This window comes from Gobius niger (assembly GCF_951799975.1).
Source record: "Gobius niger genome assembly, chromosome: 4".
Taxonomy (NCBI): domain Eukaryota; kingdom Metazoa; phylum Chordata; class Actinopteri; order Gobiiformes; family Gobiidae; genus Gobius; species Gobius niger.
This window is the reverse complement of record NC_136855.1, coordinates 39,390,660-39,405,716: the sequence shown is the minus strand read 5'-3', so window position 1 is coordinate 39,405,716 and position 15,057 is coordinate 39,390,660. Positions and strand designations below refer to the sequence as shown.

At 41.7% G+C, this 15,057-nt stretch overlaps 1 protein-coding gene across 4 annotated transcripts in view; it reads left to right on the top strand.

Moving 5' to 3' along the window:
- Positions 1-15,057, top strand: part of csnk1g1 (casein kinase 1, gamma 1) — a 59,296-nt gene that overhangs the window by 20,379 nt on the left and 23,860 nt on the right. For all 4 annotated transcript variants that reach the window (XM_079554729.1, XM_079554727.1, XM_079554728.1 and 1 more), the window contains exons 4-6: positions 1,848-1,888; positions 3,055-3,124; positions 12,736-12,887. In XM_079554729.1, the coding sequence (XP_079410855.1) occupies positions 1,848-1,888; positions 3,055-3,124; positions 12,736-12,887 (263 nt within the window). The remainder of the gene's footprint in view (positions 1-1,847; positions 1,889-3,054; positions 3,125-12,735; positions 12,888-15,057) is intronic.

Below are 15,057 nucleotides of genomic sequence, written 5' to 3'. Positions count from 1 at the left end.
GTAAAAACGCGGTTTATGAGAAGAAACCAGTGAGTCAGTTGAAGCTATAAAATGGTTTGAGTCATATCTAAATAATCGGTCACAGTCTGTCAAAATCAATGTTTCAACTCTCCTCCCCTCCCTTTAAAGACAGGAGTGCCACAAGGTTCAAACCTGGGTCCACCGCTCTTCTCTCTCTACATAAATGACCTTCCCTCAGTTTGTTCCAATGTCTCCATTCAAATGTACGTCGATGACACAGTTATTTACACACATGGCAATAACCCAACTCAAGTCGCAGACAAACTCTTCCAGTCTTTGGCCCATGTTACAAAATGGTTACTTCAGTCCTGTTTAAAACTCAATATCAATAAAACTGTCTCAATGTTCTTCACAAGGTCCAATATTCAACAGCAGATATCTTTATGGAAGGTGAAAAGATGCAAGTGGTGTCAGAATACAAATGCCTTGGTATTACAATAGACTCAAACCTAACATTTAAAACCCAAGTTAACAAAGTCTGCAATAAAGTCAAATTCAATATCTCCAACTTCCGGTTCATCAGGTCACAACTCAAAAATGTCACAAAAGCAAAAATGTTCATGAATTCCATGGTCCTATCACACATAACCTACTGTTTAACAACCTGGTCCCAAGCAAACAAAACAACAGTAAAACCCTTAGAGTCACTTTACAAATGGACAATACAAATTAATAAATTAATAAAACAGTGTTAAAGATGTTAGCATGCTACCGGTTAGCGTTTAACTTCAACAGCTCAGCTCTGACCTCTCCAAGAGAAAGCCCTGAACCAAACTCCAAACATCTGGCCTTGGATACAACATGTGACAGAGGTCAGAGCTGTTACTGTAGTATTTCCTCAGTGTTCATACATGTGAGCCACACACGTGTTTATCATGTTTCAGCCATTGACAGTTGATTGACAGTTGCTAACCGGTAGCATGCTAACGTCGTGAGCAACTACACTGACTCCGACTGAGACTCTGTCGACAGGACAAATTTGAAAAATCACAGAGAAAGGTTTTCTGTTTCCTCTTGTTCATTTAGTCTTCAGAGTGAAGCAGATCTTTAGTAAATCCTGCTGTAGCTCGACGGACAGAGCTGCTGCGTCTGTGGCACAGTTGCTGGTTTTATCACATAAACGTGCGTCTCTGGGGCCGTGGTTTTGCTGTTTTCTTCTTGAGCAATGATTACGAGGACACAAAAATGTCACTGTCAATCAGCAGTCTTTGATTTTAATCCTGAGTAGAGATATTGTTACATGTTGTAGTACTGCATAATGTGTAGCACTGTGAGAAACCGAATAAAAATAGACTTCATTATTACTGCAATTTCAGACTTTATTCATTTTCATTTATTGATCATTTCATTCATCATCAGTGATGCGTTTACACCCAGTGAGCCGTTAATTCAGGTCTTTTCTTTAGGTCCTTTTCAGATCCGGATTAGTCTTGATTTGTTCCCTATTGTTCCCTTTTCCCGCCCTATTCTATATTGTGGAGCTGGTGCCAAAAATTGCTAACACAGCTGAGCTTCGTGAGCCCACAGTGAACGTTATGGGGAACCCTCTGTCCATCGCTATTTAACCGTCTATGGTTTCACCTGAATGCCTCAAATCCTCAGAGAAACCCAGGGTTAAAGGAACAGGCCCAGGTTTTTCCATACTTATATGTTCCTGTCTGTGTTATTACGTCTTACAGTATAGTCCCTCTTTATATTTGCTTAGAAAATCTGCATTGTTTAATTTTGTGTAACTATACTTGGATCATGTAACTACTCACCATAAGTACCGTATGTTTTGAGTATGGATGAACTGGTGACGCCTCTCTTTTTTTTGTCTTTTTCAGGCAAGAACCTGTACACCAACGAGTATGTCGCCATTAAACTGGTGAGTGCGTTTTTACATCGAACTGTTTTACTCTTGTTAACCCCTTAACTCCTACCTGAACCGAGCACATTTTCTCCAGTTTGGCTTTACCCCAGTCCAAAAGCTTCTGGAAAAAAGGTGTGCAAATAGCGACAAAAATGAGACGAAAACAATGATGGAAATGTCGCAAAAATGTCACAAGAAATTGACAAAAGGTGACAAAAAAAATTCCAATAAATGACAAAAATCGGATAAAAATTTGACAAGAAAATGACAAAAAATTGACGAAAAAAATGAAAAAATGTGATAAAAAATGGACAAAAAAATGACAAAAATGTGATAAAAATTTGGCTAGAAAATTATGACAAAAATGTGATAAAAATGTGATAAAAAATGGACAAAAAAAGGACAAAAAAATGTGATAAAAAATGGACCAAAAAATGACAGTTACAAAAATGTGATAAAAATTTGGCAAGGAAATTACAAAAAATGTAAGAAAAAAATGTGATAAAAAATGGACCAAAATGTGATAAAAATGTGATAAAAAATGGACCAAAAAAGGACAAAAAAAGGACAAAAAAATGACAAAATGTGACAAAAATGTGATAAAAAATGGACCAAAAAATGACAAAAAAATGACAAAAATGTAATAAAAATTTGACAAGAAAATTACAAAAAATTGACGGAAGAAAATGACAAAAATGTGACAAAAATGTGATAAAAAATGGACCAAAAAAATGACAAAAAAGTTACAAAAATGAGTTGAACACCCAACAAAAAAATGATGGAAAAAAAATCTGTTGACGTGAGGAAAACGATCCTCTCGGTTCAGGCGGGAGTTAAGAGGTTAAAAAGTAGAGTGATACACATGCCATGCAGTCAATGTTTCAGATGGAAATGCTGCTTAATTAAGAGAAAACATCTACATTCAAACGTGCTTAGAGTAAAGTTCACACACAGTTTCTCACCGATTTAGAAAACTCGAGTTAAACATTGGATTTGTGTGATGTTTCTGATCAGAACGACTTTGCTGCAGCTTTAGATTCATCCACTGAGCTCACAAAGAGATCATTTAAAACACAAAGTACAAGGACAGGCTCTGAAATCTAGTAATAAGTAACATATAAAAAAAGCCTGTGACTTACTGCTGTCCCCTCTAATGTGTCTCTCTTGTGCCGACTGCTCAGGAGCCAGTGAAATCGAGGGCCCCGCAGCTGCATCTGGAGTACCGCTTTTATAAAACCCTGGGAAACACGGGTGAGGACACACACAGGCTCATCACTCACACATTACTCTTAACATGGCTGTGTGATTTGCATGTGATTTGCATTAACGCTCATTTGCCTGGTTCGGATCTTTACGTTTGGACATTGCCGGTTGTTTTGCTTTTGCCTCATGTCGTTGCTGTACGGTTGAGCTCTGGTTGGTTTTAGACGGAAAGTAAACAGTTCTGTTATAGAGAGAGGTGATGTTGTAGCTCATGTTTATTTTAAAGAGGGGGTATTCTGCTTTTTTCAGTCACATAGCACCAGTCTATATCACACTACAATGATGACCAAACCTTCTGCTGGTCTGTAAATGCAGTAAATTAGAATAACTGCCTTGTATAAAATGGCTCTCTCAAAATGGCTGTAGTGAATGTCTTGAAATAGGCCTCTGTCTCTTTAAGAACCTCTGAGCCTTTCCCACACGCCCCCTCCACACGCTGTCTGTGGCATCAGTGGGGAGGGGGCTCTGCTGAGGAGCAGTGGTTGGTTACTCGGCTGGTGACGAAAGCTCGGAGGCGTCTCCAGGAGGTGGGGGCGTTCCTAGGAGGACTCAGGCAAACCTATCCCTAAAATGGCCGCCATCAGAGTTTTTACAGATTACTCAAAAATACGTGAATGTGCCAAGGCAACACTTCAGCCATGTTTTTAATGAGGGAATGACATAATAACATGATGTAAAGCTTGAAAAAGTGGATTTTGCATAATACCCCCCCCCTTTAAAATCTCAATTGTTTCGATCTATCCATGGGAAGCCGCTCTGCTTTGTCAACATCCACGGCTGCAAACTCAAAAAATAATCCACATGATCCAAATGCAGTGATCGATAGTTTTCCTCTTCGAAGGTAAAATTTCATCCGCGTGCGAGCATGTTTCTGTTTTTTTTTTTTCTGTTTGTAGCTGATTTTACAATAAATTCACCAGATCCTCACTGTCGCACTGCCGCGTTCAACTTCCTGTTTGTTAGTAAGAGTATTCCCTGGGATTTTTTTTTCCAGAATGCAACAATGGACAATTCTTCTGTCGATTAAAACGCACCACGCAATTTTTTATATCTATAAAGCTATCAAAATGTATAAAAAAAGAGATTACAATTGCGATTCGATTAGTTGCCCAGCCCTAGTACAGGTCAAAGGTTTGGAAACACTTTTTATGATTTGTCTTTTCTTTATTTTCAAGACTATTTACTAGGGCAGGGACCATCCACTTTTGGCCCGATCCGATCCGTATCACGATACTCAAGGCCGATCCGATAAGTATTGCAATACAGTAAAAAATTAAGTAACATGTCAATCTTAAAATGTGTAAAAAGATAACGGTCGTTTGTTCAAAGTTTATAAGTACATTAACACAAAATGTAACAAAGTGCTGTGTAACTGTTACCGGAAAACAAAAGAGTGCAGGATAAAAAATACCTCCAAACACAAGAATTGACAGTATTGCGACACTTGATAAAGTATAGTCTTAAAATAAAAGATAAACTATTACATCCATCATGGTTTGCGTAACAATCAGCTAAATCACCTGGGACGGCTTCGCTGTATCGCTCCCCGATGGAAAAAGATGCAGGGAGTTGTGTGTTTGTATTTCCTTTTTTGGAAGGGCGGCGTTGGTTGCCTCCAGTCGGTCCAAGAAAGGTTTTCCTTGTGAAGCATGAATAATTAAATACGTTAACAAACCTTACTTTTCAAGGAAATGCCTCCAAGTCTCCTTCACTTAAGAACTCCTTACTTTGCTGAAGAAAAGAAATCTACATCACAGCAGAGGATTTTGTTATTGATAAAGTCTACTCCTTTTCTGAGGGGAATTATCTGTGAGTGGCACACAGAAAGGTCTCACTTACGGATCTTTAGGTATGATTTGTTAAATTCCCATTGGATCCTAATGCGCTCAGTGTAGCTGCTCATACAGAGGTGAGTCCTGCAAACTGCAAGGCCTGGAAAAAAAAGACGCTAGGCTCCTATCGCTAACCTGCCGCTAACACCTGCAGATTGAACACTCACTGAGGACGGTCGGGAGCCTTGAACAATGGCTGCTTCTGAAACATCAAATTATAGACTCTATGTCCTAACACTAGGTCCTGATCCTTAACCTTTCATGGGGTCAACTGTTAGATCTCTCTGCAGTTAGTGAACTTTAGCTTCAGCAGCATTTTCCCAATTCGACCGTCCTTACCCAGGGGAAAGAGGAAGTGACATCACCAACAGCTGCTGTTCTTCTTCTTTAAGGTTACTGGTGGACTGCAAACAAAAGCGCATGCTGGCATCTACTGTATTGCAACAACATAGTGTCCAAGTAAGAAGAAAACAAAGAAGTATCCAAATGAGCCATCACATTTCCCTTTAGCCTTATTTTATCTCAACAGCTGTTTCATAAAGCTGCATTATGCAAATTAGCCATGCGGCTTAGGTAAGGGTGGGGGGATTGGCGGCGCGGTGGCTTGTGGGATGGCACATAGCTCATAATCACCGGTGAGTTAGCACCAGAGGTCCCTATGCTAAAGTGGCTAAGATAGTTAGCATTGAGGCTCCTTTTCCTAAGTCCTTCCTAACTGACAGCCCAATTCGGAGGCTTCTTATCATGGTGAATGCTGATGCACATCCGGTTTGGCGTGAGACCTCTTACCAATTTAAGGTTTCTGATTCAGCCACGGGCAGCGAAATGTTCCTTGTTTCCTTTGCAGAGCTGCCATTAGCTTTTACAGACGAGGGTTCTGCAGGAGCACACTTTTGTTTACGCAGAATAATTAGCCATGTGCTCCTGCTAGTGTTTATGTCCAAAAAATAATGCAGTAGAACTGAATGGCCTTCAGAAGCAGATAGAGCTGAAACTATAACATATACTGCTTTGTTGAAAACTCTCCATTTTAGCCTTCATATTTATTACCCAACATTAACTTCCAATTTAACATTCATAGCTAAATCCAGAACCTCTTGCATATTTATAGAAAGGCCTGTAATGGACTAACATATTTCCTCTCATATATTATTGACATGTATATACATATATATAATGATATGTATTATATACATTTTTAATAGTATAAAAAGACTTTGTGTCGGCCAGCATGAATTGTCAAAATATCCTCAGCATCAGCCTCACGCACAAACAGCTGGAGCGTTTGCGGCTGCACTTAAAAGTGGAGGTGTCATGCATAATTGACGCCTAAACATTATTTTGGTTACCTCAGCATTTATATTTCATACTGTGTCATGTGAAATAATGTCAACCTAAGTGGCTCAGACGTTAGTATGTCGTAAGGTCGGCGTTTTGAATCCAGACTCCGGCTGATGCAGACGGTCGTGGTGTCTTTGGGAAACTTCACCCACGGCCTGTGAATGGAGAGTGTGTGGTTTTGGTGGTGGTGATGTGTAAACTCGATGCCGATGGGTCTGTTCAGAACGTCACATAGCAACATGATGCTAACGTCTTTGGGTAACTATTGTTTCCTGTCTGTGTTATTCCTATGGAGCGTTAATCCTGTCTTGTTGAAATCAATAAATGTTCAAGCAGTGCGTGGCAGAAAACGTGCACAGACAGGAAGTAGTCTTTACCAGACACTGGCCAACAGGAAGTTAGCCAAAAACATTCATATGGGAAAGAAAAAGGATCTCTCTGCTGATGAAAAGAGTGGAATAGTTGAATGCCTTGGTCTAGGTATGAAAACTTTTGATATTTTATGAAAGATTCAGCGTAATCATTGAACTGATAAGAGATTTGTGGATGATTCAGACACACGCGGGTTTGTGCAGATAAAGACACAATGAGGACGGTTTCTGCCCGATAAATACATCAGATTCAGAGAACAGCAGCTACAAAGCAGCATACAGGTATTTGAAGCTGCTGGTGCCTCTGGAGTCTCCCGAACATCGAGGTGTAGGACCCTCCAGAGGCTACAGTTGTGCATAAACCTTCTGTCCGGCCTCCCCTGAACTCATTTTCAAACAGTCTTGTTCACTGATGAGGCCGTGTGACCCTGGATGGTCAGATGGATGGAGTAGTGAATGGTTGATGAACAGCCACCATGTCCCAACAAGGCTGTGACATCAGTAAGGAGGGGGCGGAGTCATCTTTTAGGCCAGAATCATGGTGAGAGAGCTGGTCGGCCCCTTTAGGATCCCTGAAGGTGTGAAAATGACCTTTAAAAAATATGTGGAGTTTCTGACTGACCACTGTCTTCTATGCTACAAAAAGAGGAGCCGTGCTTTCCCTAACAAGTCCAACCATGTCCTGCTGTAAAGAAAACCTCTGCATCATTGGCTGCTATGGGCATAAAAGGAGAGAAACTCATGATGTGGACCCCCTCCTCCCCTGACCTCAGCCCTATTGAGAACCTTAGGAGCCTTAAGCAAAACTTCTATGAGGGTGGGAGGCAGTTTTCATCCAAACAGCAGCTCTGGGAGGCTAATCTAAACATCCTGCAAAGAAATCCAAGCAGAAACTCTCCAAAAACTCTCAAGTTTAATGGATGCAGGGGTTTTGAAGCTGCTATCAAAGAAGGTCTCCTATGATAAAATATAACTTTACCTGTAATTTAGAAGATCTTAGAAGAACATAATTTGCATAATAATTTGCAACAGGGTTAAGAGCCTCTGTTTTGTAACTTGAACCTGGGCCGACCAACACACAGATTCCTCAAAGGTCTTCAGCAGTGCCTTTTTTTTTTAGATATACGTTCATCTGGTTGCAATCAAGCGCCGGGATGATGAATCTCCTGCCCGTGGCCTTAGTCACCGCTTGGCAGGGAAATGAAATGAGTGGTGCTGCGCTCTTTGATCTACCTTTCAGACACCGGATTTAATGACCATTGTTTTCACAGAGGCAGCGGCTGGAAAAGGCCAACTGTGCGGAAACTCATTAAATATTTAGAGCGCGGCGGGTCTGCCTCTCCTCAGCCGCTAACCTGCGTCCTCTCCTCTAACGTGACCTCATTTTCTTCTCCACAGCGAGGTTGTCATAGTGTCGCCGGCCACGGGCTCGTAATGAATTAACTTATCGGCTGCTTTTATCGGCGCGTGGCCCGGCTGTTACGAGATGTTACGAGGGGGGGGGAAAGAAGCGTTACCGGGGAAATATCCAAGCCAAATTCCTGTCGTTTACGGTCGCAACGGTGTTACCAGACAGCAGTGTGTTCGTAAAGCGTTACTCTGCCAAGGACAAAGCGATTGGGAAGATGAGGAGATTTCATTGCTGGGTGGGCGGGACACTATTGAGCGGTTAAAGGTATTTCCAGCCAAGCCTGATGATGAAACCTGACACCAGCGCTGAAATCACTGCACTCACCGGGAGAGAACCACTTCACAGGGACTTGGTCTCACGCGCCGCATTCACAAAGTGTTCAGAGTGTTCTTTTCATTTTTTTTTAAAGATAAATTATGTATCCTGTCGGTAGCCATTTAATTTTAGGTTCATTCTTAGGCTTATTCCAGTTCTACATTATGCAAAATCCACCCTTTTGAGCGTTAAACCGTGTCCTTCATGGGAATGGTGTTTTGTTTCAATTATGCATATTACATGTGTCGGCACATTGTAATCCATGAAGCTCCATCCTGTTTTTAAAGTCTACACACCTTCACCCATTATGCCAATGCTCAGATTTTCTTCACATCACTGTTGTGTTGCCAGATCCGCTTTCTTTCTGCACGACTGAAAGTGGGACAGGATGCACACGGATGACTGTGGCATATCTGAACCAATCCAGGGTTCCCATTGGGTCTTAAAAAGTCTTTAATTGGCTGAAAATGTGGGTTTAGGTCTTAAATTCGAAGCGTGCTCGTCTAATGAGTTATTTATAGTGATTAATAATGCAAGAGTTTTGTTTGGTTTATGACGAGGCGAGTCAGACGGTGAGCAGCGCTTGGAAACAGCTGTTTACAGAGCGGCTAGCACTGTTAGCCACGATTAGCATCGCCTCGTCACTTTTTACTCCATGGGATCCTTTTTAACTTTCAGAGGCAGCCGTCTCTCAGGCAGTAGATCAGACGGATAAACATTTGGAAGTAAATCGGGTCAGTGAAACAGCACAAGAGGTATCGGGTTAGCTGCATCCTTAGCATCTCGCGGCGCAGCTAGCTTACAGAAGTTATTACTAACCGATTCTTGGGGATTTCTGTTGACCAATGACAATATTCTTGGCTGATATTTTTGGCCAATTTGTCTGGTCTATAATAGGGCTGAAACGACTAATCAATTAATCGCTGACCAATCGATTATTGAAATAGTCGACAACTATTAATAATAATAATAGTAATCGATTAATCGTTTTCTGGTTCACACTGACTTAAATGGAGCAAAAATTACATTAAAAACATATTTTTTATATAATCCTACTTTGTTTTTAATAGTTAGGGTCTGTAGTGTTTTGTACATTTCATGAATACAGCCTCCAACAAACATTTCCCTTCAGTTTACTCCATCAAAACCAACAATATGAACTAACCAACAGTTTTTTGTTGTTGTTTTTTTTGTTTGGTTTTTATTCTGCACAGCTGGTCTGTCAGAGAAGGTTTTTAAGGAATGTAGGTAACGATTTTAACATAGTTTAAACTGAGGTTGACGGGCCGTGGTTTGTTCTTTGTATGTTGTCAATGCTTGGATCTGTCTGCTGTGGTCATTGTTGTATCTGTGTATCTCCACTCACTGCAAATGAATTTCCCCATGGCGACAATACATTTCTACTACTACTACTACTACTACTACAACACCCTCAAGCAGGACCACTTTTTATAAAATTTTCCGACACCATTCACAGCCAATCGATTAATCGTAAAAATAATCGTTCGTTGCAGTCGTTGTAGTCTATAATCCTGTAAACACATGAACACTTGGCCCGTTCAGCAGTGGAGGTGATTCAGTCGTAGTTTCCCTGTTTTGTTAGTTGACATTAGCATTAGCATACTAGCCGTGGTATTTTGCTCAACGATCAAAATTTGCAGACATTTAAAGTAACTCAGCGATTGAATTCCTCAGGTTCTGTGCTTCAAAATGACCTGCAGCATGTCCATATTCACTGAGGTTTAGTGAAACTTGTGTTTGACAAACTTGCTGATCAATTTTCATCGCAATGTTTCTCTGAGGCCTCGGGAGCTGTAAGGAGGACTCGTTTTAAAGCTCTTTCCAATGCAAAAAACGGAAAGACTCAGTCACTTTCGGCCCGGGAGATATAGAATAAAATCAAATAGCTATCTATCCAATATATCGGTCAACCTCTACTTATTATGACCCATCGTGTCCTCATTTTGCATTGGGCAGTTTTTTGATGTGTGAGGGGAACAGGGATGTGCACCTGAGTGAAGTGCGGGGGTGGTTGCTAGATTTCTGAATCATTATCCGCAATAAAAAAGGTTTCACCCTGGTGCTCTTCAGACAGTCTTCTAAACAAAGACTGAGTCACTCCATGGGTTTAGAAACATTAATAAGTCAGTTTTGCAGGACATGTCCCCTTAAATGTAACTCTGCCCAACACTGGAGTCCTTCATATGTTTTCATTTGATAAATATCTACCTCTTGTCCAATTTGTCTCTTCCGCTCTCCTGATTCTCTGCGTTCAAAAGTAAAAAACAGAAAGTGGAGTCGGGGTGAGCGGAGTCGTGGGTGTTTTGATAAGACGGTTGAGATTACACTGGAGGCCCCGGTCTCGCATGTGCACACACTGAGCTCCATTACATGCGTGTTATGTTTACCCACGCAGCGCCCGCTCAGATCTGTCCTCAGAAACCTCGTCCCGCCCCTCCTCCTGTCCGCCTCGCTCCGCACGCCTCGCCTCACGATAAATACTGTTTCGATGGTTGTCAGTCTGCGCCGTCGAACCCTCCGACCACCCCCAGCCGTTCAGTCAGGTGAGATCAGGAGGTTTGAGAGTTCACGCTTCACTGAAATCGTTTAAAATCCACCTCTCGCTCACCACTCGGAGGGTGACGGAGGTTTGACAAATATTGGGATTGGGTGGGGGAAAGCAAGCAGACGTTTATTTGCAGAGAACAATTCACACCCAGAGCAATTTAAAGTGCTTTACAGACCAAGGAGGTGCTAAAGGCCCTGTTCATCAATCATTTTTTTACGATTATAAAGGGTCGCGGCAATTTTCAATTACACCTGATTTATTTTCAGGTTCATTTTTTGATTTTTTTGAAGTAAAAAGATTTGCCCTTCAGTCTGATCTCGCCGGCCCCGAGTTGTCGCTTGTTTTGACATGTTAAAACTGATATGACGGGGCCAAGAAGATTATCGCGTGTCGACAAAACATCGGCAAGAACATCCACCTCGGTGCTCTTAAAGGAACAGGCCTCTGTTTTTAAAGGGGGGGTATTATGAAAAATCGACTTTTTCAAGCTTTACATCATGTTATTATGTCACTCCCTCATTAAAAACATGCCTGAAGTGTTGCCTTGGCACATTCACGTATTTCTGAGTAATCTGTAAAAACTCTGATGGCGGCCATTTTAGGGATAGGTTTGCCTGAGTCCTCCTAGGAACGCCCCCACCTCCTGGAGACGCCTCCGAGCTTTCGTCACCAGCCGAGTAACCAACCACTGCTCCTCAGCAGAACCCCCTCCCCACTGATGCCACAGACAGCGTGTGGAGGGGGCGTGTCTAAAGGCTCAGAGGTTCTTAAAGAGACAGAGGCCTATTTCAAGACATTCACTACAGCCATTTTGAGAGAGACATTTTATACAAGGCAGTTATTCTAATTTACTGCATTTACAGACCAACAGAAGGTTTGGTCATCATTGTAGTGTGATATAGACTGGTGCTATGTGACTGAAAAAAGCAGAATACCCCCTCTTTAAATACTGATGTTCTTACCTGAGCTTAGACGAGTTGATGTGTAGGTGTCTGGTCTTCATGCGTGCCCTCAGTCACGTAATAGATACAGACGGCATCTCGTCATAGAAGGTGGCGTGGCCTAGGGGGGAAATAGAATCTTCTGGGAAAGAAGTTAGCGTTAGCATTAGCACGATCCTAACATGTAGCATCATGTTAGCATTCTCTGTTGTTTATGTATTTATGGGCTGTTGAACCACTTTGCTCCTCTCCATGTCTTTATATCTTTACTTAGTATAAAACTATATTCATAATTCAGCGTTTGTTAAAGTAGTTTTTGAATAATTAGAGAAAGTTTAGATTTTTCTCCAAACTGTTTTCAAACATGACCACATGTGTGCGAATCCAGAAATATTGGCGTACGGTATGCTAACGTTTCTCACGAATAAACCACTTGAATATAAACGGTTACGGTGACAAAATGCTAGCGTTAGCTGCTAAGCTTTAGCTGGAGCTGTTAAATGACCGACAGCTTCCTCTCGAATAATCCAAGCCATTCATGTAAAATTCATGTCAAATAAAGCGTATCTGACTCGTATTTATCCATAAATATTCCACTGTCTCTGAGTTTGGTTGGTCTTTATCACAGAAATACTTTATTCCCGGAGTTTAGCGACTTTTAGCAGATGTAGTCACTCAATTTGCTGGCGCTTCGGACACCGGCCGAATGATGATAGTTTTATTTTAAATTTAAATGTCAAATTAAACACCTGTAAAAGTGCCCAAAAAAAGTGTACTTTAGAAGCTTTAACCTCACGTGTCGGTGTTTTGTGCTTCCAGCGGAGGGCGTGCCACAGGTGTTCTACTTCGGCCCGTGCGGGAAGTACAACGCCATGGTGCTGGAGCTGCTGGGCCCCAGCCTGGAAGACCTGTTCGACCTCTGCGACCGCACCTTCTCCCTCAAGACGGTCCTCATGATCGCCATTCAGCTGGTGAGTGCCGCCGCTCCGAAAAGGATCAGCAGCTTTTGTTTCAGCTCCACCGGTGATCACGGGCCACACAGTTTGTCTGGCTGTTCTCCTCGTTTGTGACAAGGACGGACTGGATTTGTGCGTAACCTTGAGATGACGATAAATCTTCCTTCGGCGCCTGTCGGGAGAGGACGCTCGGAAAGGACATGAGAAATCAGCGCCTGGGACTGTTGTTTAAAGAGCAAATGCTAATCGGGCTTTTTTATTATTACACAAAAATAAAGATTGTTTAACCTCTTGACCCTCGCCTGAACCGAGCACGTTTTCTCTTTATTTGGCTTTACCCAAATTTAAAAGTTTCTTGGAAAAAAAAAAAGTGTTCAAACTGTGATGAAAACAAGGATGAAAATACGTCAAAACAAGGCGACAAAAACATGATTTAAAAGTGATGAAATGGCAAAAAGAGTGACAAAAACGCAAGAACAAAACCATGCCGGAAAAGCAAAAATAGCGCAATAAAAAAGCGACAAAAATGTAACAAAAAACCGATGGAAACCAGGCAGTTTTGTAGGTCTTAGCTTTCAAATGAGGCATTACACTGGCATATAGGCTGTAATCTCCATTCGAGAAGCTTTTAGATTTGGGTAAAGCTGAACTGGACAAAATGCACTCAGTTAAAGGGACTAGATTCAAGTTGGTCATTTTTATACTCACTACTGCCACCTCAGGTCTTACCCGTAACTGCAGGTTCTATATTAAAGGGATGTTTGACATAGGGCCTCATTTCCTAGTTATCCAGAGTGTTGCTGATTTCTGGAGATATTTTTTTGTAATTCATGCAGTTCTTATGTTTGAAGAGTTTCATGGCGCTAGGCTAATGCGAGGCTAGTGCATTTCTATGGTATCAGCTAGCCTGCATTAAAAACAGTGTGACCCGCTCCACAGAGCACCTGAGGCAAATCACTTATAACACCAGACTAACCATATAAATGTCTGTGTCCATAGAATAATGTTTAGAATATAACTGACCTGCATCACATGAATGATCGCATTTTGAGGGATTATTTTCTAGCAGATCACTCCGCCGCTGCGTAGCTTATACAACCACGAAGCTGATGCTGCTCAAATATAAGTTATTTTAAATGCAAAATGGTTAAAATTACTCTATGGACACAGACATTTATATGGTTAGTCTGGTGTTATAAGTGATTTGCCTCAGGTGCTCTGTGGAGCGGGTCACACTGTTTTTAATGCAGGCTAGCTGATACCATAGAAATGCACTAGCCTTGCATTAGCCTAGCACCACGAAACTCTTCAAACATAAGAACTGCATGAATTACAAAAAAAAAATCTCCAGAAATCAGCAACACTCTGGATAACCAGGAAATGAGGCCCTATGTCAAACATCCTGAAACATCCCTTTAAGCTCGTGCATGACGGCACTTTGGACCCGAATGAACACCTTTCTGAGCGACAGTGCAGGATTTTAGAGGCCGTTGTGGTGAACAGGTCTGCGCTCATTCCACACATTAGGACATGGCTGGAACATGTAGTAGGAAAATACTTAGTTTTAATATTTTTAAACTCCGTACAGTCCCTTTCAGGCGGGGGTTAATAGGTTAAATGAACATAAAACAACTTTTTTTATTTCAAGAAAATTGCAATTTTTCAACTAGTTTTGAGTGTGGTGATTTCTTTCATCTTCCATCCATCCATCTTCCTCCGCTTGTCCGTTGCCGGATCACTAAGGCTATGGCTCCTCCTGCAGGTGGTGGGTCCACAGAAGGACGACCTCATGGTTCTAACCGGGCCTGTTGGTCTCTCATAAGGGGCTTCTGAACCGCTCTTTGTCTGACCCGTCACCTACAGGACCTGTTTGCCCTGGGAGACCCTACCAGAGGCACGAAGCCCCCGACAACGGAGCTCCAGGATCATTCAGGCGCTCACTCCCCTCCACCACGTTAAGGTGGCGGCTCCAGGAGGGGGTTCTTTTAACTTAATTTGAGTAAATAATATCTTGCCCCGTGGACAGATCTCTTAAAATGATTCTCTAATCAAGAACAGAAGAACTTATTTCAAGATTACTTTTTGCAGCGTTCTCATCCAAATCTACTCTTGGATTTACACACGGCAACAATCATTAGGAGCATGTTTTGTATTGCTGGCAACAGAAAAGATATGGGCAATAAAT